Source organism: Hyla sarda, chromosome 1, assembly GCF_029499605.1.
Source record: "Hyla sarda isolate aHylSar1 chromosome 1, aHylSar1.hap1, whole genome shotgun sequence".
NCBI lineage: Eukaryota > Metazoa > Chordata > Amphibia > Anura > Hylidae > Hyla > Hyla sarda.
This window is the reverse complement of record NC_079189.1, coordinates 442,942,013-442,967,277: the sequence shown is the minus strand read 5'-3', so window position 1 is coordinate 442,967,277 and position 25,265 is coordinate 442,942,013. Positions and strand designations below refer to the sequence as shown.

At 41.3% G+C, this 25,265-nt stretch overlaps 1 protein-coding gene across 17 annotated transcripts in view; it reads left to right on the top strand.

Moving 5' to 3' along the window:
• Positions 1 to 25,265, top strand: part of FBRSL1 (fibrosin like 1) — a 675,174-nt gene that overhangs the window by 247,004 nt on the left and 402,905 nt on the right. For all 17 annotated transcript variants that reach the window (XM_056533016.1, XM_056532951.1, XM_056532958.1 and 14 more), the window contains one exon: positions 19,156 to 19,356. In XM_056533016.1, the coding sequence (XP_056388991.1) occupies positions 19,156 to 19,356 (201 nt within the window). The remainder of the gene's footprint in view (positions 1 to 19,155; positions 19,357 to 25,265) is intronic.

Sequence of the window (25,265 nt, the reverse complement as noted above, 5' to 3'; positions counted from 1 at the left end):
ATTACTTCTATTTAAAAATGTCAATCCTTCCAGGGCTTATCAGCTGCTGTATTCTCCAGAGGAAGTTGAGTTGTTCTTTTCTGTCAGACCACAGTGCTCTCTGCTGACACCTCTGTCCGTGTCAGGAACTGTCCAGAGCAAGAGAGGTTTATTATGAGGATTTGCTCCTACAGATTTTCTCCAACAGTTCCTGACATGTCAGCAGACAGCATGGTGGTCAGACTGAAAAGAACTATACAACTTCCTCTGTAGCATACAGCAGCTGATAAGTACTGGAAGCCTTTAAAAAATGAATTTACATATCTGTTAAACTTTCTGGCACCAATCTATTTGAATTTTTTTTCCCACTGGAGTACCCCTTTAAGGATTTACCATCACATTCAACACTTTCATGAATGAGTGCTTTGTGATTTGATTTTCATTTAGTTCAAAGACAATGTTTTTGTTTCTTTCTCATGTTGCATTTGTGGTGTTTATCTGATATTTTTACAAGGAGTTCCCATTTTGAAAATGATTTTGAAAAAAGTTATTTCTTGTTAAATGATATATAGCTTCCTCCAAACTTGCGATGGGAGTAAGAGACGCTGACCACAACCCCTGGAGAAGAACTCTGTTTAATCACCCATGATGCAACATGTTTCACAGTAAGACTGCTTCATTAGGCATGCCGGAAGTTGTAGTTTTGCAACAGCTGGAGGTGTGCATTCACATGGGCGGGTTCACAGTGAGTTGCCTGCTTCAAGGGTAAAAGGGTAAAACGCTACATATACACCCCCAATAAAAATTAAAAATGTATCGTACGGCAGTGTTTCCAAAACAGAGGCTCCAGCTGTGCAAAACAACAACTCCCAGCATTTCCGGACATCCACTGACTGTCCAGGCATGCTGGGAGTTTAGCAACAGCTGGAGGCTCCCTGTTAGGGGTATTCTACGCCACTGATTCCCAATGTCCACCCCTATGCAATCCCTAATTTAGTCCTCAAATGCGCATGGCGTTCTCTCACTTCAGAGCTCTGTCATATTTCAAGGAAACAGTTTAGGGCCACATATGGGGTATTTCCGTACTCAGGAGCAATTGTGTTACACATTTTGGGGGCTTTTTCTCCTTTTACTCCTTATGAAAGGAAAAGTTGGGATCTACTCCAGCATGTTAGTGTAAAATAATTTGTAACGCAATTTCTCCTAAGTACGGAAATACCCTATATGTGTGCGTAAAATGTTCTGCGGACGTACAACAAGGCTCAGGAGTGAGAGTGCACTATGTACATTTGAGGCCTAACTTGGTGATTTGCACAGGGGTGGCTGTTTTTACAGCAGTTCTGACAAACACACAAAAATAAATACCCACGTTACCCCATTTTGGAAACTACACCCCTCACGGAACATAACAAGGTGTATAGTGAGCCTGAACACTCCACAGGTGTTTGATGAATTTTCATTAAAGTTGGATGGGAATATGAAAAAAAAAAAAAAAAAAAAAAAATATATATATATATATATATAGATATATATTTTAACTAAAATGCTGGTGTTACCCTAAATTTTTCATTTTCAAAAAGGAAAAAAAAATAGGAAGAAAAGCCCCCCAAAATTTGGAACCCCAACCCCATATGTGGATGTAAAGTGCTCTGCTGGCGCACTACAATGCTCAGAAGAGAAGGAGCGCCGTTGGGCTTTTGGAGAGAAAATGTTTCCGGAATTGAAGGCCTAGTGTGCTTACAAAGCCCCCATAGTGCCAGAATAATGGACCCCACACACACACACACACACACGTGACCCCATTTTGGAAACTACACCCCTCACGTAATGTAATAAGGGGTGCAGTGAGCATTTGCGCACCACAGGTGTCTTACAGATTTTTGGAACAGTGGTCCGTGAAAAGGAAAAATATAATTTTACATTTGCACAGCCCACTGTTCCAAAGATCTGTCAAATGCCAGTGGGGTGTAAATGCTCACTGCATCCCTCATTAAATTCTGTGAGGGGTGTAGTTTCCAAAATGGGGTCACATGTGGACGGGTGGTCCACTGTTCTGGCACCATGGGGGGCTTTGTAAACGCACATGGCCCCGACTTAAATTCCAACAAAATTCTCTCTCCAGAAGCTCAGTGGTACTCCTTGTCTTCTGAGCATTGTAGTGCGCCAGCAGAGCACCTGACTTCCACATTCCATACTCAGCAGAAATGGGGTTACAAATTTTGGGTGGCATTTTCTCCTATTAACCCTTGTAAAAATGCAAAATTTGGGGGGGAAAAAAGCATTTTAGTGAAAAAAAAAACCTTTCATTTACACATCCGACTTTAACGAAAAGTCATCAAACACCTGTGGGGTGTTAAGGCTCACGAAGGATAGGGGATAAGTTATAGATCGCGGGGGGTCCGAGAGCTGGGGCCCGAGCGCTGGGGCCTCCCGGGATCTCCTGGACAGGGCCGCGACAGTATGCTGGAAAGGGGGAGTTCTGTCCCCGCATGATGCGGCGGCCAACACGCCTCCTCCATGGACCCCATAGATACATGGAGTGGGCGTGTCTGCCACGGCTTTCTGCTGGGGACAAAACTGCACTTCCTGCAGACTGCCACGGCCCCGTCCAGGAGATCCCGGGGGGCCCCAGCGCTCGGAGCCCCAACGATCTATAACTTATCCCCTGTTCTTTGGATAGGTGATAAGTTATGTTGTGTTGTAGTACTCTTTAAGGTGAAAATGGGCTGAATCCTTAAGGGATTAAAAGGTCAACAAACTATTTAATTATTTATGACTTTTCATGTAACATCTATGCACAGACATGTCCAGGGCTGATTTTGTGCTGTGAATACCAGTTTGTGAATGCTTGTTTGTATGCAGCTTCTGTAAACCGGTCAAAATTGCACCATACTGATGTACCCACTTGTACCCATTTCCTGTGTGTCAGATGGGTTTGGCATTCTCTTTAAGCTGGTTTAGCAGGAGGAAGGCTATATGCAAATCTCTCTTCTAACAAAGCATCATCCTTAATTACCCGAGCCCCGGATTAGACATGTTTCAGTGTGCATGAGTTACCATCAACAGATTTTTTTTCGCCAGTGCTTTAGTCAGCAGCTTCTGCAAACAAACATGTCTCTTTGCATTTGATTAACTGTCTGACTGTCAAAGCCTTCATTTGCATTGAAAATAGAGTTTTGTGTAAGGGCATCCTGTAAAGTTTTAGGCTCATTTTCAAAAATTTTGCAGGTGGTTGAGATGACCTCTCTCCTCTTGCCTGCACTCCTTACACATTTAGGCTATATTTACACAGTTTTTTGGAAGTTGTTAAAAGCTTTAAAACATTAATTACACATTAAAGAAATCCCAGTTGAATTTCATAGTAAAATATGTCGGTTCATATGTAGTTTAACTTTACAGCCTTATTTATCTCAACCATAGCATTCGCCTGGGGCTATGCAGCAATTGTGGCTGCATGACCAAAAATCACTGTATTGCACCTAATGTAAACAAATGGGGTGCACTGTGACCGTAAGTGGCCATGAACACAGCTTTTGTGGGTTGCAGTGAGACCCCATTTGCCTTGCTCAACTGCAACACAGTGCGATTCATACAAGTTAACAGGATGGTTTTTCATTGTGCATTCCCTGTTGCGGCCAAAATTTGTTTCATTTTAGTTCTGAATTGTGTCCAAACAACATTTTTATGTATGATCAGGAATTTAATACCCTCCAGAAGGGAGCTGTTTTCCCTAGCTTATCTGCTGCCACAGATATAAGGGGAGATCTATGAAAGTCTTTATAGATAAAGAGTGGTACAGTTGCCCATAGCAACCGATTGGAGACAATCTGATTGGTTGTAATGGACAACTGCACCACTCTTCCTCTACACAGGTTTTTTTTTAACCTCCCCCAGGTCCACAGCATGTTTTCTAGATAGACATATAACTGCATAATGTGATTCCAATCACTATTATTGCTATGTAGCTTTCCTAATTCTATGTTAAAGTGTTCCAGGTAAAAGTTTGGTACTGGGCTATTAAAGCATACCTGTCAGATGCCATTTTTATGCCTTTAACACCTATATTTATTATAAAAATATATCTCTTTATTAGCTCACAGTGTTAGGCATCCTCTCAGGGGAATGGGGTATGTACCTCCCTTGTGGTGGTGGGAGGTGATTGGTGCACCTACTCATGCAGCCTTGTCCATGCCTCATCTCTTGTCCATGACTCATGAATAAGCTGATGCTGCTGCAGGACTGGTTAGTGTCCCAGTAGGTATGGGGACCCCTAGTGGTGGGACTTTCAGGAGCAGTTTTCTTAAATATTCAAAAGTTTTTAAACAACCATATTAAAAACATAATTTATTTTAATCTGTAAGAACATATTAAAGGTTTTTGGATCTGACAATGCACATTTAATTATTCAGTGCATTTACAATTGGTGTTAGGCATTAATTTCCCAGTTTTTGGCCTGTTTTTACAGCTTAAAATGGGCAAAAATAAAGCGGGGGGATCCTGTAGTTAGAGAGTTTATGTTTTGTATATGTGTGTTGATAACGGAAACATCTATTAAAAACCTTTTAAAAGTAAAAAAAATAAAAATAAAAAATGTGCACAATTTTACTGATCATGGATATTTACTATGCTCTGCAGCTCCTAAACCTGGCATAAAGAAATTGGTTCCTGTTATTACATCTCCATAGCTAAAAGGCATTGTGCCATCCTGTGTTCAGATAATGCTCCGTTGTAAGACATTCTGCTACTGTCTTACTGTTACTGTTCCTTGTTTAGAGTTCATGATTGCCAATATTGAAATGTTAAGAGGACATGATCTTTACAGCAGTTATCAAAGATTGTAGATTCCTTTAGATGCCACTAAGGAGAATGCAATTCAACATAGATCTGTTGCTGAGAACAGCCAATTGCTGCACTATTAATTGATTTCTTATCCTATTTTCAATCTTCTATTGGAAGTCTTGGTATACTCCATGTATGCACTGTAATGCTAGGCATGGATGCAGTATTTTGTTGCTGTAATTTTTTTTTCATATATATCTAAAGAATGCTATAATTTTTGTGTGTGAAAATCATGGTACAGTGTGTGCGTGTTTTTATTTTTTTAATAGCTATATTGGGCGGAACAACCACCCTCTATTATGCCTGGATCCTGTCTACGAGGTCGATCTCTTTGTATGATACTCCCTTTATAATGAAAAATTAAAGACGATAGGTGCTTTACCGCCTTTAATTTATTTTTATATAGCATCGACGTAAAGATCACGTACTCCATTTAGATGTTCTTGATTTACAGCTCTTATTAGGTTATGCTTACTTAGTATGTATTTGTAGGTAGATTTTGCACATCTTATGATTGATAACAAGTATGATTACTCACTCCATGTTATTGCTTGCTAAAAATGGTAAATCTCTACTTTTATTTGATGTTAAAGGGTTCAAATCGATCTGTGTTGCTCATATGATTGTTTACTTTGTTATTGATAGTTTTTTATTGGTTTACACACAAAACGCCTGTTCAAGTGGTCACATTATCCCAGTATCAAGAGTAAAGTACGTGGCTCCTAGTGACATTTTCCTCCTTTGGAAAGTATGTGTGAGGATACTAGCTAAAAGATATGCTGACCTACATTACTGCATTAATGGACCTTATGTAGTCTACTAGTGACGACATGCAGTCTATACATGTATATATAGGGGTTTGTTTTAAAGTGCAATATATGAACACCGCTCCTCCATGTAGCCACAGACCCTGAGGTATACTTAGAGAGGAAGGATACAAAAGAAGCAAATACATTACTGTGTATGTAGACTCTGTTTAAGCAGAACAAGCAGAGGGCATAGTGGTATTCTATATAATCATGATAGCATCCTAAAATAGAGAGGATGCAGCTCTTGTAGACATGCCAGAGGTTGCAGGGAATCTGTCCCTTCTCATTATGGTGTTGGCCTTGACATAAAGCATTCTTTATCCCTCAGTGCATAGGCTTCCTGTTTTGATCTTTTCCTCTAAGCTTTGATGTAATCCAGTTTTCTGCACTTGGTAAAATGATCCCATCTTCACAAAGTAAATATTGTTTTATGTCAGATTGTTCAAAACCTTTACAATCATGTGAAGCATGCCAGTTTAGAAGCTCCCTGTTCTCCCAGCTGGGTAGCATGTATATGTATCACTAATGGTTTGTTCACACATTGCTTCCAACTCGTGATACTCCCATAGAGGGGTGTCCAGGTTTATTTTCTCAAAAGCATGCTAATACTGGGCTGGTTTCTAGAACTGAAGGGGCATGTTCACATTGCACTGTATAGGATTTTTTTTTCTCTATTTTCCCAAATGTGATGTCAGGCACACAAAGCGTAAGTGGATGTCTGATCACTGACCTTCACTTTTTGCTTGATCGGTTGACTATGAAGAGTAGCTGCTCCTCTGTGCCCAACTTTCTGTGTGACACCTGAAACTTAGGCCCCATTTACTTTATTCTTGGGGGTCTGAGAGGTTGGACTCCCACTTATCAAGTAAAATGAACTTAATAATGGGACAACTTCTCAAGAGATTTGTGGTTATTTAAAAATCACTTAAAATCTGTTGGGGATAGAAAAAATCTTCCTCTGACCTCTCTGCTGTTTTCCAATGCTCCTGGGCATTTGCCTCTAGTCCTTCCTCATGTCCTATAGCGAAATGCTCTAGGAAAATGTTTGGAATCTGCATACCCCTAGACATGCAACTATAAGCTCATACAGTGACCACTGCTGTTGACTCCCTTTAGTGCATTGTATGTTTAATACAGTGAAACAAAGATTTTGACTGAAAACATTTAAAGGGTATTTTTTTTTTTTTTTTTTTTAAGGACACTGGTTAAAGCAGAAAACGTTTTACTTCTTCAATGATCAAGTGGTTAATGGAATTATATAGTTCTGCTTTTTTGAGAATTCTAGTCATGTTCTTATAATGTCAAGTCTGTAACTGTACATTGCTCAGTTGCCTAGATCTCGGTCATAATTTTTTGGGAAAATGTTCAAGTTGAATGTGGTAGGTAGTGTTTATGCAGGTTATTTTTCACATACCCTGTGGAATTTTATGAATCCCCTTCACATATTGCATTAATGACTGCTGCAATTTTGAGAGCTTGCTCATTTTTCTGTGCTCCTCTGGCTGGATTCAGTCATTTTTTTCTAATTAGATTTATTTCCTAGAACTATGTGTGTGTATAGATCTTCAAAGGTACAAGTAACTCATCTGTCGGTAAACGGCTGTTTGCGGGTCCATGTGCCTTGTGACTACAGAGCAGAGTACTGGTTGGCTAGAGAGACGCCTTAGATGTCAGTTACGCTAGTTTGTATCATATGCATATTTTATTTCTTTGGAATGCTTTTTGCATACTTTGTCCCATGAAGCATTGGCTGAAAACAAGTCTCCCTATACCAATGGGTGTGTTTTTTTTTTTTTTTTTTTTTTGTAAAGAGAAATTCATTATACATTTAGTAGATTTGTCTTAAAGGGGTACTCCGCCCCTAGACATCTTATCCCCTATCCAAAAGATAGGGGATAAGATGTCTGATTACGGGGGACCTGCCGCTGGGGACACACCTCATGGCCCTACCCCCTAAATGCAGGTCTATAGGAGGGGGCAGCCACCCGTAGACTTTCATTGAGGGGGCATGGCCGTGACATCACGAGCGGGGCATGATAGTGATGTCAGGAGCCTCTGCCTTGCATCGCCAGTCATCCAGCATGGAGCAAAGTTTGCTCCGTGCACTGGATGTTTGGGGTGCCGCAGCCCAGCAGTGGGATCCCCGAGATCAGACATCTTATCCCCAAGATCAGACATCTTATCCCCTATCCTTTGGATAGGGGATAAGATGTCTAGAGGCAGAGTACCCATTTAAGGCCCCAATTCACCTCTAGGGATGCACTAAAATTTTGACTGCTGAAATGTATCTGCTGAAAATGGTGTTCATGACCCTGAGCCAAAAAAAGGAAAAAAAAAAGGGCTTGGTTAAATGAACACACTCACCCTGGGCAGAGTTAGAAGCAAGATGAGCCGTAGGTATTTCAGCCTACAATGCGCTGGAGAGAGGTCTCAATGTAGTGGAGTGGAGGCAGTATTATAAGTTGCAGATCACTGCTCTGTAGCAGTATATGCACAAAGTTTATTAAATATTGTGCATCTACTGTTATGGAGCAGTAATCTGCAACTTGTGGCTCTGTTGCTGGTGCAGAACTACAACTCCCAGTATTCCCTGACAACCAAAGGCTTTACTATAGCAGAACATGCACTTTATTGTGTTACTACCCTTTATGAATTGCTGGTAGTTGTCATTGCTTTCTGGTGCTGGTAGTTGTATTTCTTCACCAGCTACATAGCAGTATAACAGTATAGTACAACTTGGGAGATGTAGTTTTGGGTCATTTACAATGCCTTCCAACTGTCTAATGTATATGGGGAGTCTACCCCTCCAGCTTTAAATGACAGACAGCAGTGCAGGTGACTTGTCTCCCTGTGAATTCACTCTCCCAGGTTTAGATGACCCTGGATAGCAGTGCTAAAATCAACCCTGGCCCTGATTTTTTTTTGAGCATCAGCCAATCAGTGCCAGGCTTTCAATTGTGCCGCCCCTCTTCCGGTTTAAAGGGGTACTCCAGTGGAAAAACATTTTTTTTTCTTTTTTAACCCCTTCCCGCTATTGGACGTATGCATACGTCCAGGCGAATTACACGTTCGCGCAAATGGACGTATGCATACGTCCAAGCGATCTCCTGCTCTGCCGTGGGCAGCGCAGGAGATCGCGGGTGGGACTCAGCTGTCAATCACAGCCGGAGTCCCACCGCAGCTGCCGGGGCCGCGATCGCGCCGGTCCCGGCAGCATTAACCCCATAGATGCCGTGATCAGTCTGATCACGGCATCTATGGTGTTTGCAGGGGGAGCGCTCTCCCCCTGCCCATCAATCGCGGCGCCGCGATAAAATAAGGGGGATCGGGGGTGTCCAAGACACCCTCGATCCCCCTTGAAGAGATAGGAGTGAGGTGGCAGGGTTGCCACCCCTCCTATCCCTGCTATTGATCGGCGGAGCGGCCGACCAATAGCAGACTGGGGGCGGGGGGGTTAAAGTTCGGTTCCCCGCGCTATGCCCGCCCATCGGTGTCCGGGCACAGCGGGGGGAACCGTGTAGTAGCGGCGGCGGCGATCACTTACCCGGCGGCGGCGGCGGCGGCTGTGATCACGGCGGCGGTGGAGGTAAGTATGACGCCGCGTGTGCAGAGTCTGTTGCCTAGCAACATCTGCAGGGCGACAGTTTAGAGAGTGGTCTCTAAACTGTCGCCCTCCAGATGTTGCAAAACTACAACTCCCACCATGCCTTGACAGCTGTTTGCTGTGTTGTCATGCTGGGAGTTGTAGTTTTGCAAGATTTAGAGGGGTTCAGGCTAGAGATCACTGACAGTGGTCTCTAAACTGTAGCCCTCCAGATATTACAAAACTACAACTCCCAGCATGCTCAGACAGCAGTTTGCTGTCTTAGCATGCTGAGATTTGTAGTTTTGCAACATCTGGAGGGCCACAGTTTAGAGACCACTGTCAGTGATCTCCAGCCTGAACCCCTCTAAATCTTGCAAAACTACAACTCCCAGCATTCAGGAACAGCAAATGGCTGTCTCGGCATGCTGGGAGTTGTACTTGCGTGCATCCAGCTGTTGCATAACTACATCTCCCAGCATTCTCTTTGGCAATCAGTACATGCTGAGAGTTGTAGTTCTGCAACAGCTGGAGACACACTGGTTGGGAAATACCGAGTTAGGTAATAGGTTCTATTACCTAACTCAGTATTTTCCAACCAGTGTGCCTCCAGCTGTTGCAAAACTACAACTCCCAGCATGCACGTTCTGTCAGTGCATGCTGGGAGTTGTAGTTTTGCCCCCCCCTCCCATGTGAATGTACAGGTTACATTCACACTGGCGGCGGATTACAGTGAATTCCCTGCTTCAGGTTTGAGCTGCAGCAGCCGCAGCTCATACTCCTAGCGGGAGACTCAGTGTAATCCGCCGTCAGTGTGAATGTAACCTAAAAACACTACACTACGCTAACACAAAATAAAGAGTAAAACACTACATATACACACGTACACTGCCCCCCCCCCACACCACCACCCCTTCCCCCCCCAATAAAAATGAAAAACGTATCCTACAGCAGTGTTTCCAAAACGGAGCCTCCAGCTGTTGCAAAACAAAAACTCCCAGCATTTCCGGACAGCCATTGACTGTCCAAGCATGCTGGGAGTTTAGCAACAGCTGGAGGCACCCTGTTTGGGAATCACTGGCTTAGAATACCCCTATGTCCACCCCTATGCAAATCCCTAATTTGGGCCTCAAATGCGCATGGCGCTCTCACTTTGGAGCCCTGTCGTATTTCAAGGCAACAGTTTAGGGCCACATATGGGATATCGCCGTACTCGGGAGAAATTGCCTAACAAATTTTGGGGGGCTTTTTCTCCTTTTACCCCTTATGAAAAGGTAAAGTTGGGGTCTACACCAGCATGTTAGTGTAAAAAAAAAACATTTTTGTACACTAACATACTGGTGTTGCCCCATACTTTAAAATTTCACAAGCGGTAAAAGAAAAAAAGCCTCCAAAATTTGTAACGCATTTTCTCCTGAGGACGGAGATACCCCATATGTGGGCGCAAAGTGTTCTGGGGACGCACAACAAGGCTCAGAAGGGAGAGTGCACCATGTAAATTTGAGGTCTAAATTGGTGATTTGCACAGGGGTGGCTGATTTTACAGCGGTTCTGACATAAGTGCAAAACAATAAATACCCACATGTGACCCCATTTTGGAAACTACACCCCTCACGGAATGTAACAAGGGGTACAGTGAGCATTTACACCCCACAGGTGTCTGACAGATCTTTGAAACAGGGGTCTGTGAAAATGAAAAATAAAATTTTTAATTTACACAGCCCACTGTTCCAAAGATCCGTCAAATGCCAGTGGGGTGTAAATTCTCCCTGCACCCCTTATTACCTTCCGTGAGGGGTGTAGTTTTAAAAATGGGGTCACATGTGGGGGGGTCCACTGTTCTGGCACCACGGGGGGCTTTGGAAATGCACATGGCCAAATTCTCTCTCCAAAAGCTCAATGATGCTCCTTCTATTCTGAGCATTGTAGTTCACCCCCAGTGCACTTCACGTCCACTTATTGGGTATTTCCATACTCAGAAGAGATGGGGTTACAAATTTTGGGGGGTATTTTCTGCTATTATCCCTTGTAAAAATGTAAAATTTGGGGGAAAACAAGCATTTTAGTGTAAAAAAAATATTTTTTTTTTACATATGCAAAAGTCGTGAAACACCTGTGGGGTATTAAGGTTCACTTTACCCCTTGTTACGTTCCCCAAGGGGTCTAGTTTCCAAAATGGTATGCCATGTGTTTTTTTTTTCTGTCCTGGCACCATAGGTGCTTCCTAAATGCGGCATGCCCCCAGAGCAAAATTTGCTTCCAAAAAGCCATATGTGACTCCTTCTCTTCTGAGACCTGTAGTGCGCCAGCAGAGCACTTTTCATCCCCATATTGGGTGTCTTCTGAATCGGGAGAAATTGGGCTTCAAATGTTGGGGGGTATTTTCTGCTATTACCTTTTTTAAAAATATTAAATTTTTGCTAAACCAAGCATTTTTGGTAAAAAAAAAAATATTTTTTTTACATATGCAAAAGTCGTGAAACACCTGTGGGGTATTAAGGTTCACTTTATCCCTTGTTACGTTCCTCAAGGAGTCTAGTTTCCAAAATGGTATGCCATGTCGTTTTTTTTTTGCTGTCCTGGCACCATAGGGGCTTCCTAAATGCGACATGCCCCCTGAGCAAAATTTGCTCTCAAAAAGCCAAATATGACTCCTTCTCTTCTGAGCATTGTAGTTCGCCCGTAATGCACTTCAGGTCAACTTATGGGGTACCTCCATACTCAGAAGAGATGGGGTTACAAATTTTGGGGGGTATTTTCTGCTATTAACCCTTGCAAAAATGTGAAATTTGGGGGGAAACACACATTTTAGTGAAAATATTTTTTTTTTTTTTTTTACATATGCAAAAGTCATGAAACACCTGTGGGGTATTAAGGCTCACTTAATTCCTTTTTACGTTCCTCAAGGGGTCTAGTTTCCAAAATGGTATGCCATGTTTTTTTTATTTGCTGTTTTGGCACCATAGGGGCTTCCTAAATGCAACATGCCCCCAAAAAACCATTTCAGAAAAACGTACTCTCCAAAATCCCCTTCTCGCTCCTTCGCTTCTGAGCCCTCTACTGCGCCCGCCGAACAATTTACATAGACATATGAGGTATGTGCTTACTCGAGAGAAATTGGGCTACAAATTCAAGTATAAATTTTATCCTTTTACCCCTTGTAAAAATTCAAAAATTGGGTCTACAAGAACATGCAAGTGTAAAAAATGAAGATTTTGAATTTTCTCCTTCACTTTGCTGCTTTTACTGTGAAACACCTAAAGGGTTAAAACACTTACTGAATGTCATTTTGAATACTTTGGGGGTGCAGTTTTTGTAATGGGGTCATTTATGGGGTATTTCTAATATGAAGACCCTTCAAATCCACTTCAAACCTGAACTGGTCCATGAAAAATAGCGAGTTTGAAAATTTTGTGAAAAATTGTAAAATTGCTGCTGAACTTTGAAGCCCTCTGGTGTCTTCCAAAAGTAAAAACATGTCAATTTTATGATGAAAATATAAAGTAGACATATTGTATATGTGAATCCAAAAAAAATAATATTTGGAATATCCATTTTCCTTACAAACAGAGAGCTTCAAAGTTAGAAAAATGCAAAATTTTCAATTTTTTCATCAAATTTTGGGATTTTTCACCAAGAAAGGATGCAAGTTACCACAAAAATTTACCACTATGTTAAAGTAGAATATGTCACGAAAAAACAATCTCGGAATCAGATTGATAAGTAAAAGCATTCCAGAGTTATTAATGTTTAAAGTGACAGTGGTCAGATGTGCAAAAAAGGGCTGCGTCCTAGAGGTGAAAATGGACTGTGTCCTTAAGGGGTTAAATCAACTGGTGCCAGAAAGTTAAACATATTTGTAAATTACTTCTATTAAAAAATCTTATTCCTTCCTGTATTTATTAGCTGCTGAATACTACAGAGGAAATTCTTTTCTTTTTGGAATGGTCTCTGATGACATCACGAACACACTGCTCTCTACTGACGTTTTTATAATAATAATAATAAGTCTTTATTTTTTTTGTTGTCCTTAGTGGGATTTGAACCCAAGGCAGCAGTGCTAACCACTAAGCCACCATGCTGCCCTTAGCATACATCTGCTATGCACAGTTGCTAAAATGGACAGAGATGTCAGCAGAGAGCACTGTGGTCGTGATGTCATCAGTGTTCCAAAAAGAAAGGAATTTCCTCTGTAGCATTCAGCAGCTAATAAGTACTGGAAGGATTTTTTAATAGAAGCAATTTACAAATATGTTTAACTTTCTGGCACCAGTTGATTTAAAAAAGAAAAAAAAATGTTTTTCCACCGGAGTACCCCTTTAACTTGCACAAGCAGCAGGGAAAGCAGGAGCAAGAGGTGGACTTATACTATGGGGCCCCTAGTAGAAGCTTTTGATCACACAGCCTTTTCCATGCACCCAGCACCTGTTTGCAAGACTTTTACATTAGTATCTTCTTAAAAAAAAATCCAATTAGTTTCAAAGAGACCTTTCATTTGCTGATTTAATGAAGCTTATTAAAGAATCTTAGGTAAAACAGGAGTTCAGAAGCCTACGTTCCTGTAATGAAATTATCTGTTGGATGTGTCAGAAGGGATGTCTGGTGTTACTTTATAATAGGAGCTAGTCACTCTGGAGGATCACTGCCGGCTCATTTTCTGACAGTCTTGTACTCTATTTTTTAAAAATTTATTTTTAAAAGTTCTGGACACTGTAATATCTGAGGATATTTGTAGACATCTGCCTTTGTCTGACCGGTGACAAAAAACACCCTACTAGTGAAGGAAGAAAACAAACAAGCAATTTACTATGAAAGATGTCATCGCTGCTGCACCTTTCCACCTTAGCACAGGATCAATTTGGAACACAGTCTTGTGGAGTTACCTTCAGTTAGGCAGTCCCATTTGTGAACAATAAGGTAGTGCTTCACCGTGGCAATAGTGTAAATAGAACATTCAAACAGTAGAAATGAAAAAAACGGAGCACTGACCTAAACTTTATTCTTTGTTACGGGAACACTGCACGTGGGAATGGACAGCTTGGATAGACTCCGGGCTTCGAGCCCCCGTGCACAGTGTTCCTGTAACAAAGAATAAAGAAGTCTACATATCAAGAAGTACTGGTCAGTGCTCCATTTTTTTTTTTTTTTCCATTTCTACTGTTCAGGGATGTGGAAATCCTATCGCCCGACGCCCGGGACAAGTAGTTTTGGGCGCCGGGCAGATGAATTGTCTATAGATTTAGCCCTGTATCGGGCTAGCAGGGACAGACCGACTTCCCCCTTATTTTTCTTTACTGCTGGTGTGAGGCGCAGGAGCCGATGCAAGTCTGCACCTCACACCGGCGCTCAGAGTGTATGGAGGGGGCAGCGACGGCCCCCAGCTGACCGCAGAGCCCGAGGTCGCATGTTCGCATTACATAATTGAGCCACGCCCCCTTATCTCCCCTCTCGGAGGATGGAGGACGCAGCTACACATAACACAAGAAGACAGGGGGAGAGAAAGGATGTCCACAGCTCGGCACACAGCTCCTCCCCTCCCCCGCACACAGCTCTATCCCTCCCCCTGCTCTTTCTTCACAGGACCTAATCCACCACGGGGAGGTTGCATGTTTGCACGGGGAAAACACAGAGCAGGGGGGGGGGGGGGGGAGAGGAGAGGACGTCCGGTGTGAGGTGAGATTTTCAAACCCATGCAACCTCACACCGGCCGGGACTACAGCTCTGATGTCTACTCATGGCCGGCTCAGGTGAGGAGGCAGAGAATGCAGGCGGCGACAGGAAGGGTGGTTGTATATGTAGGGTGTGAAAGTGTATGTGTGATGTGTGTATAATGTCTGTGTGGGATGTCTATGTGATGTATTATGTGTGTATGATGTCTGTCTATGTGTGATGTGTATGTAATGGATAATGTGTGTATGATGTCTGTCTATGTGTGATGTGTGTGTAATGCATACAGTGTGTATGATGTCTGTCTATGTGTGATGTGTGTGTAATGCATACAGTGTGTATCATGTCTGTCTATGTGTGATGTGTATGTAATGGATAATGTGTGTATGATGTCTGTCTATGTGTGATGTGTGTGTAATGCATACAGTGTGTATCATGTCTGTCTATGTGTGATGTGTATGTAATGGATAATGTGTGTATGATGTCTGTCTATGTGTGATGTGTGTGTAATGCATACAGTGTGTATGATGTCTGTCTATGTGTGATGTGTGTGTAATGCATACAGTGTGTATCATGTCTGTCTATGTGTGATGTGTATGTAATGGATAATGTGTGTATGATGTCTGTCTGTGTGATGTATGATGGGGGGCAGCGGTGTGTGTATATGTATAGTGTGAGTGTATGTGTGATGTGTGTATGATGTCTGTGTGATGTGTGTATGTAATATATGATGTGGGGGGGCAGTGGCGGGTGTATGTATGATGTGTGTGTGTGTGTGTGTGTGTGTATATATGTATAGTGTGAGTGTATGTGTGATGTGTGTATGATGTCTGTGATGTCTGTGTGATGTGTGTATGTAATATATGATGTGGGGGGGCCAGTGGCAGGTGAATGTATGATGTGTGCATATGTATGGTGTATATGTATGGTGTGAGTGTATATGTGTATGATGTATCTGTGATGTGTGTATGTAATGTATGATGTGGGGGGGGCACTGCCGCCGCCAGTTGTGCCATCTAATTTTATTTATTTTTAGTGGCTTCTGGCCTCCCGCACTAAATTGCACCCCCAGAATCCCACCCCCTTCATATTCACCCGCCAACCAAGAGCCCCACGGATGCACGCAAACACACCAGAACCAAAACTACAACTTCCAGCATGTTGCACCGTAACCTGAACTGTAGAACTATTAAGTGCAACATGCTGGGAGTTGTAGTTTTGGTTCGGGTCAGCTGCAGAGCCATAGGCTGCATCAGGGCATGCTGGGTGTTGTAGTTACTAACTGCAATTCCCAGTATTCCCTGACACAGACTATGGCTCTGCAGCTGACACAAACCAATACTACAACTCCCAGCATGTTACACAATAACCTTAACTGTAATACTATACAGTGCAACATGCTGCAACACCCACACAACCATAGGCTGCATCAGGGCATGCTGGGAGTTGTAGTTATCTAGTAACTAAATGCAACTTCCAGCATTTTCGGACACAAAATGCAGCACATAAACTGGAGAAGCAGAACACCCCCCAGTAGCACATAAGTCCCTATGAAGACTGAAAAATAGTTATTAAAATATTTTAAAAAGTGCGTATACATGTGAATAAGCCTCTTTCCTAATAAAAGTTTCCAATAAAAATAATGTACAAAAATAAACATAAGTGTTATCACTGCATGTGGAAATGTCCAGGCTATTAAAATATAATGTTAATTAAACCGTACGGTGAACGGTGTAAATATAAAAATAGTCCATAATTGTTCATTTTTGGTCACTTCATATTAGAATTTTTTTATGGTGATCAAAAGGTTACATCTAGACTTTTCTGGGCTTGTCTCAGGCGTAAAAGGAGCTACAGCTCTCCCGCCGCTAATAGCCTGACATGCTGTGATCACCGTGGCCGCTATTAAACCATTAGATCACCACTGTTGAAGTTGACAGCAGTGTCCAAAGGGATCTTATATCCATCCCTGGTGGTCTAGTGGGGGGAATCAGACTATTTTGGTTGAAATTATTTTATCTACCAGGACAAGTGGATTTTCTTGAGGGACAAGTAGATTGTGTTCCGCTTTAGTCCCTTGGACAAGTAGTTTATTTTTTTAAAATTTCCACACCCCTGCTGTTTGAATGTTCTAGAAACATACAATTTTTTTTTAGTTTTGTGGACTTGATCATATATTATTTGTATCCCTTCTTTGAACATCTACCTGCACTGTAAAGGCAGCCCTCACGCCCCCTCCCATAGACTTGCATTGAGGGGGCGGGGCTATGATGTCAGCAGCTCCCGGTGGCGGGCATGTTTTTTGTGTGTCAATTCGATTAAAATAATACCCATGTTTATGTGCTTTTCTACTATTGTACTGCTTAAAAAAAATCTTGTATGAGGGTTAATTTTTTGTGCGGTGATCTGTATTTTTTTTTTTTAACGCTTTTGAGTATATATAACTTTTTAATCACTTTTTATAATTTTTTTTTAATTGTGATATGACCAAAAGCCAGCAATTTTGTACTTTTTTATTTACGTGTATGCTGTTCACTATATGGGATCATTAAAGCGCAACTATCATGAAATCTGGGTGCAATAACCTGCCATGCTCACACCCTGTATGTCAGTGCTGGGACCCCTGTGTGATTTACACACAGGTCCCAGCGCATGCGCCCTTCAGCTAATATAACGCGTGCGCCGCTGCATGTCATCCAGCTAGCAATGTGCAGGCGCACTGAGGAGAAAGACGGCGGCTGGAGCGAGCACTCGCTGGGGGAGCGAGCTCTTCCTGGATGACCAGCAGCGGCGCGCACGTTAGATTAGCTGAAGGGCGAATGCGCTGGGACCTGTGTGTCAATCACACAGCGGTCCCAGTGCTGACATACAGGGGGTGGTGGTGGGGCATCGCGTACCTCGCGCCACGCCTTTCCGACAGTCAGTGGCTTCGATCAAAAGCATTTTTGGGGTCATGAAAGCCTGCAAATATCAGGTGAAAACATTGCTATACACACCACCTGCACACAGTACAAAGGCTGTGTGCAGGTTATTCCACCAGGATTTCATGACAGTTGCGCTTTAACATTATATTTTGATAGTTTGGACATGCACTCGTCTATACCAAATATGCTTATTAATTTATTTTTTTTAAAGGGGGGGGGGTGTAAAATCTGAAAAGTACTGTTTACATTTTATTGGGGGCGGGGCTTATTATTATATATATTTTTTTTAATGTAGTGCCATGCATAGGCATAGCACTGATCAGTATTATCAGCTAGAAGGCAGATCAGAGAAGACCCTGTCAGAACGGCTGGAGGCAGTTGAGGGAACCTCTGTCCGCCATCTTAATTGATATGATCCGCTTTTTGATTCCTGTAACCAGTCATATATTATTGAAAAAATTCCCCCCATGTCTACAGTACCATTCAAAAGTTTGGGCAAATCTTTTTATTGTTTGTTTTTAATTCCTTCTACATGGTAGATTATTTTTAAGACATGAAAGGTATCATAGAACACACATGGAATTAAGCAGTAAACAAGATAGTGTTAAACCAGAATATGTTTTAATTTTATTTTCTTCAACATGTCTCACATGTGAAAACTGTGCAGCTAATAAGCTCCCTCTTAGCCTTTTTTTTTCTTCCTATCTTAATGCTTTTATCATTTAAAGCCCAACTATACTTGTGAACACGTTTATCATTACACTCTTTGCAAAATTTTTAGCTTGATTGCAATTTACCGGTTTTACCTCATTTGCACAGTTTTTCTAAAAGCAAGGCTGAAAAAAGGTGGGGGGGGGGGGTCAAGCTTGCATGATGAACAGCTCACTGCTCACAAAAAAAAAAAACCCAAAAAAACACCCACATCATGTGCAAATGCTGCAGAAAAAATTCTGAAAAGAAATGAATAACAAAAGTGAATATCCCTGGAATACATGATAAAGATAGACAATAGGAAATAATTGCTCCAAGTGATTATAATGTTAGAGAGGCACGGTGGGTATGCTGTCTGATGATTTCTGAGTAAAAAAAATCAATTGTGTTCATGATTGTTTATATTAGTGTGAAAAAGGTCTTGTATATGAGACAATGGGCTATTGTCAAGCATTGTGTAATAATTTTGATGTACGATGGGTAACAGTCCATTACTATGCACTCAATAAAATCAGTCTTGGGGCAGCTTTTGAAGCTTCATGAGAACTTGCATTGAGATTTGTTTGTGATTTCTGTCCACAAGGACCATGTAGAATTATTTGATTTTCTTATGCTCAGATATATTCCTTTCTTACCTTTACAGAAGGACCTGGCCTTGAAACCACCTGAACGAAAAGAGAAATGGGAAAGGCATCCTGCTAAGAAATCTAGAGAGTCAGGGAAATACATTTGTGCAGAGCCAAGTGAGAATGGACACAACCATGATGCGGGTAGCTCAGAGAGGGAGATGGAGAGAGGAAAGGAGCGGGACAAGAAGAAATTCGCTCCCAAGGCATTTAATCAGGTATGGCTATAAAATCCTTCTACCATAAAAAATTTGCTCACACAAAAATATTTTAACAGTGCAATCTGCATCTCCTATGATTTACATCCTTTTCTAAACAATGTTTTAATTGTATGTTTGCATTCCTCCAGTTTTTTTTTTTTTCTCCAGCCTTATTTTTCCGGTTCAGTTACTGTTACCACGCTCATTGACACCAGAGTGCTTGATTGACCTACATGAGATTTGCAGTGAATAAAGGGGGCCTCCAGTTTACACAACCCATTTCATCTGCCCTGCTAGGCAAATTTCATATGGCGGAATTTCCATGCAGAATTTCACCAGAATTTACTGCACATTGGGGGAGATTTATCAAAACCTGTGCAAAGGAAAAGTTTCCCATAGCAACCAATCAGATCGCCACTTCTTTTATTTTGCAGATGCCTTGTTAAAATGAAAGAAGCGATCTGATTGGTTGCTATGGACAACTGGGCAACTTTTCCTCTGGACAAGTTTTGATAAATCTCCCCCATTATGTTCAATGGGATTTCACTTGCAGAGATTCCGCATTCCCTAAGAATATAGGTCCTAATCTTATAATATTGCTAAAAATTGAACTCAATGGGGCTTGAATTTCGGAAAAATTTTGTGTAGAAAACAGAGAATTACGCCATAATTCCGTTCAGCATGCTTTGCTGAACATAGTTTGTGCAGAATTGCCGAAATAGCCTTAAACATTTTTGGGTTAATATGTAAGTGGGTCCCTTGTTCAGGATCCTTAATTATAAAGAGCATTTCTCTCTCCCTGGAGGATAGAAACATACAGAGGTCCCTCAAGTTACAATATTAATTGGTTCCAGGAAGGCCATTGTATGTTGAAACCATTGTATGTTGAGACCAGAACTCTATGGAAACCTGGTAATTGATTCTAACGGCACCAAAATGTCATCCAAAAATAGGAAAAAGTGAGAATTAAAGAAAAATAAGTAGATAACTAATATAGATAAAGCAAATCCTTGCATATAAAAGTAAGAAAGATCTGCTGGGAGCTGTAATCACTGTCTGTTAGTGTTTCCCAAGCAGGGAGCCTCCAGCTGTTGCAAAACTACAACTCCCAGCACGCCTGGACAGCCAAAGGCGGTCCGGGCATGCTGGGAGTTGTAGTTTTGCAACAGCTGGGGGTACACTGCTCGGGAAAACACTGGTCTATGTAGAGGACAGGAGCTTCTTCGGAGTTGCCCTTACCTGGTGTCCAAAGGAGCAGGTAACCCTGGGACAGATAAAGTGTACAGAACATGTAATACCTCCCTGTACTGTAGGGGGCGCTACCAGACATCAGTCAGTGCATACGCTTCAGTAATACAGGTGTTTTACCAGTGAATTGTCCATTCTGATTGGTCGGTTCTTCCAGCCATTGACACGTTTCACAGATCTGGACTGTCCGTACATTGTATGTTGAGTCTGGTTTCAACATACAATGGTCTAGAATAGACCATTGTATGTTGAAACTATTGTATGTTGAGGCCATTGTAAGTTGAGGGATCACTGTAGTTGGCAGAAAACACCACCTGGTCCATATGTTTGCCCTTATAATATTTCCTTATTTTCATCTAAGGATAGATATATTATCCCAGGCATACATTAAATTCAGTCACTGTGGATTTACCAACCACATATGCAGGAAGTTTGTTCCAAACATCTAGAACTCATCCTGTGACATAATGGCCCTCAATTGGATGGCTGTATAAATTAAAGAGAAATGCATTTCGCTCACTATTTATTACATTATCTGCCTTATTTTAACCATCTTTTGGCCCTGTGATCTATTACTTGCACTTGTATGTGTGTAAACATGTCTGTTCTGCCCATTGGCTCATTGTATAATTGAAGTGCTCTATAAGATGTGTCCTTGTATAAGAATGCCGTTTACTGCCATAGTGATCTTCATGTATTTATAGTTTTTTATTTTCCTTCATTTCAAAGAGTTATATCATTGTCTGATCACAAACATACGGCTTCTACATTATTGATGAAAGAAAATTGGTTTTCCATAGAAGCTGTAGCTGGTTTGTTTTGCGTTCCTCGGTACAAGGGAATAGTAAGCCAGTTGTCTGAGTGCAAACAAATGTACACAGATTTTATGCTGATAATGAGTGGATCCTGCAAAATGAAAACTAACACATTGTGGCCCAGTGCTGTCAAGATGGGGAATTATTTGTGTCAGTCCTGTAATGGAGGGGCTAGTATGGCGCTGTAGGGTCTTGGGAAAAGGAACAACGGCACGCTGTGAAGAGGGCACAGATGGCTGTCCCTTCTACTGCAACAATAATCTGTGACTGCATCAAATTCACAGCTGCTCACCCAATCCACGAGGGGATCCCCAGCTCACAGTGCAGGGCAGGGATGTTCAGGATACAGATTGAACTCGTCTCAAGCCAGACCATGTAATCTAGATGCTCCTCATCTGAGGTTACTATAATTATATACAATGCTGACAACAGATGGATTAGACTCTAGCAGTAAAAGGGAGATACAATTCTACTAATGCTATACTTAAAGATGATACACTCTTTTTTTTTTTCCCTTATTATTATTTATTGATACCAGATACAGGCAAATATTCTTTGTTTTTCTATTCTGATTTTATTTTCTAATGGTAGAGTTTCAATTCTATTTCTGTACATGATTATGAGGGCAGCCATCTTGCCAGAACTGCTGCTCTTTTAAAGGGGTATTCCAGGCAAAACCTTATATATATATATATATATATATATATATATATATATATCAACTGGCTCCGGAAAGTTAAACAGATTTGTAAATTACTTCTATTAAAAAATCTTAATCCTTCCAATAGTTATTAGCTTCTGAAGTTTTCTGTCTAACTGCTCAATGATGATGTCATGTCCCGGGAGCTGTGCATGATGGGAGAATATCCCCATAGGAACTGCACAGCTCCTGGGATGTGAGTCATCAGAGAGCAGTTAGGCAGAAAACAACAACTCAATCCTTCCAATAGTTATTAGCTTCTGAAGTTAAGAATTTTTAATAGAAGTAATTTACGAATCTGTTTAACTTTCCGGAGCCAGTTGATATATAAAAAAAAGTCTTGGCCTGGAATACCCCTTTAATGGCGGACATCTGCGCGTTCGCAGATGTCCCCCATTTCTGGCGTGTCCCTGGCTGCTGATAGCAGCCGGGACCTGCTGCGCATGATGCGAACACCGTTCCGGTACTAACTGTCATGGCAGAGCATAAACGTACGTCATGGTGTGTTAAGTACCACGGCACCATGACGTCCATTGTCGTTAAGAACTTAAAAGGGTATTCCAGGCCAAGACTTTTTTTTATATATCAACTGGCTCCGGAAAGTTAAACAGATTTGTAAATTACTTCTATTAAAAAATCTTAATCCTTCCAATAGTTATTAGCTTCTGAAGTTGAGTTGTTGTTTTCTGTCTAACTGCTCTCTGATGACTCACATCCCGGGAGCTGGGCAGTTCCTATGGGGATATTCTCCCATCATGCACAGCTCCCGGGACGTGACATCATCATTGAGCAGTTAGACAGAAAACTTCAGAAGCTAATAACTATTGGAAGGATTAAGATTTTTTAATAGGAGTAATTTACAAATCTGTTTAACGTTCCGGAGCCAGTTGATAGATATAAAAAAAGGTTTTGCCTGGAATACCCCTTTAACCCCTCAGATGCCATGATCAATACATATTAGGGCATCTTCAGCAGTGCGGTACTTTAAATGGATGATCGGATCGCCCACAGCACTGCCGCGGGGATTCGATAATCCCTAACGGCGCACAGAGGTCCCCTCACCTTCCTCCGGCCATCTCCTGGGGTCTTCTGCTCTGGTTTGAGATCGAACAGACCAGAGCAGAAGATAGCCGATAACACTGATCGGTGCTATGCCTTATGCATAGCACTGAACAGTATTAGCAATCAAATCATTGCTATAAATAGTCCCCTATGGGGACTATTAAAGTGTAAAAAAAATTAAAAAGTTACAAAATTAAAAATAAAAAAATTGAAAAATCCCCCTCCCCCAATAATAACGTAAATCATCAGTTTTTCCCATATTACTCCCCAAAAAGAGTAAAAAAAATAATGTATAAACATATTTGGTATCGCCGAGTGCATAAAAGTCTGAACTATCAAAATATATTGTTAATTATCCTGTACGGTGAACGGCATTAATGTAAAAACATAAAAGTCCAAAATTGCTGCATTTTTGTCACATTGGATTCCAAATGAATCATTTATTAAAAAAAATTATAAAAAGTAAAACCCAAGCAAAAGTGTTACCGATAAAAACTACAGATCACGGCGCCAAAAATGTGCCCTCATATCGCCCCGTATACAGAAAAAGGAGAAAGTTATAGGTGGTCAATTTTTTTTTTAAAGCGGTACAATTATAGAAAAGAATATAAATCATGGGCTTCATTTTAATCATATGAACCCACAGATTAAAGGAAACCTGTCATTTTTACCATAAAGTGTACACCGTGAAAACAAAACCTTCCAAAATTTGCTAAATTGCGGTTTTCTTTTCAATTTTCCCACATAAATAATATTTTTTGGGTTGCGTCGTACATTTTATGGTAAAATAAGTGATGTGAAAACAAGCCCTCATATGGGTCTGTGGATGGAAATATAAAAAAGTTATGATTTTTAGAAGGCGAGGAGGAAAAAACGAAAATGCAACAATAAAATTGGCCTGGTCCTTTAGGCCAAAATGGGCTCTGTCCTTAAGGGGTTAAGGGCAGGTAAGGGCTTTCTTTACATCTGACTTTAGATAATTATGGCTTTCTAATGGCATGATTGAAAATCATGACAGAGAAAGTCTTATGCAAATCTAACCCATGTACAGACAGAATTCTAACTTGCAGTTTGTGTTACATAATGATGCTGTTTTTTTTTCCTATTCTTCCTAAGCAGTTATGTTCTCTCCTGCCTACATAACTGTGCCTTGCCCCCTCCCTTTTATGTCTTACATTTGTGCTTGTAGAGAACAATTGACACACATAACAGAATGTAATTAAAGCCTTGTTACCATGTTTTTCTTTAATGAGTAAGAAACCTTTGCAATTATCTGATGATCACTCAGAGATACATGTGCTGTGGCAACATCCTGTCCTGTACACTGCAGAATATCTCTCCACATCATCTATAAATATGAGGATTTATCCATATACATATGTTGGAAAAGCAATATAAAACTTTGTGTGCGGTGTGAGGTCATTCAGTATTAGAAAAAGCACCATTCATATGTACAGTTTGTGTCTGGTATTGAGCTGTAGTACTACACACAACCTCTGGACAAGACTAGTGCTAGTTTTGTAAAAAAAAAAAAAAAAAAAAAGCAAAAGTACTGTGCAACCCCTTTCATTGGTAAGTGATCATAATGTAAATGATGTGCACAAAAGGAAACAGCAATTATATGCAAAATGTGGAATAATTGTATTTGCATTGTGAGCTATCAGGCTGTATCATCTACACTACACTGTGGACTAAAGCTGACCCTTACATTACATTAAAGTCTGCCAAACCTGCTTATTTTTGGCAGAACAGGTCATCCACATAATGTGTATGATGGCTTCCTGACTCTTAGGAGACTGTAGAAGAGAATAGTTGGACATGTTATATTTCCCAGATCTCCACTGGGTGATAAACCTCCACTGGCACTTGGTTTCTCCCCTCTCCACATTCAAAATCCATACACACTTGGTCGAGCGTGTGTTTGGGGATTAAATTAGATTCAAAATGTCTACATTGCTAACACTTGACTGAGTAAAAAATCTGTGTTTCCCCCACTGCCACCATCAACGGAGCCCAGTCCTACTGCGCTGCACTTCCACGGTCGGAGCCAGCATGAAAAATTGCCCGCCTAGCCAATCAGTGTCTAAGTCTGGACACCACAC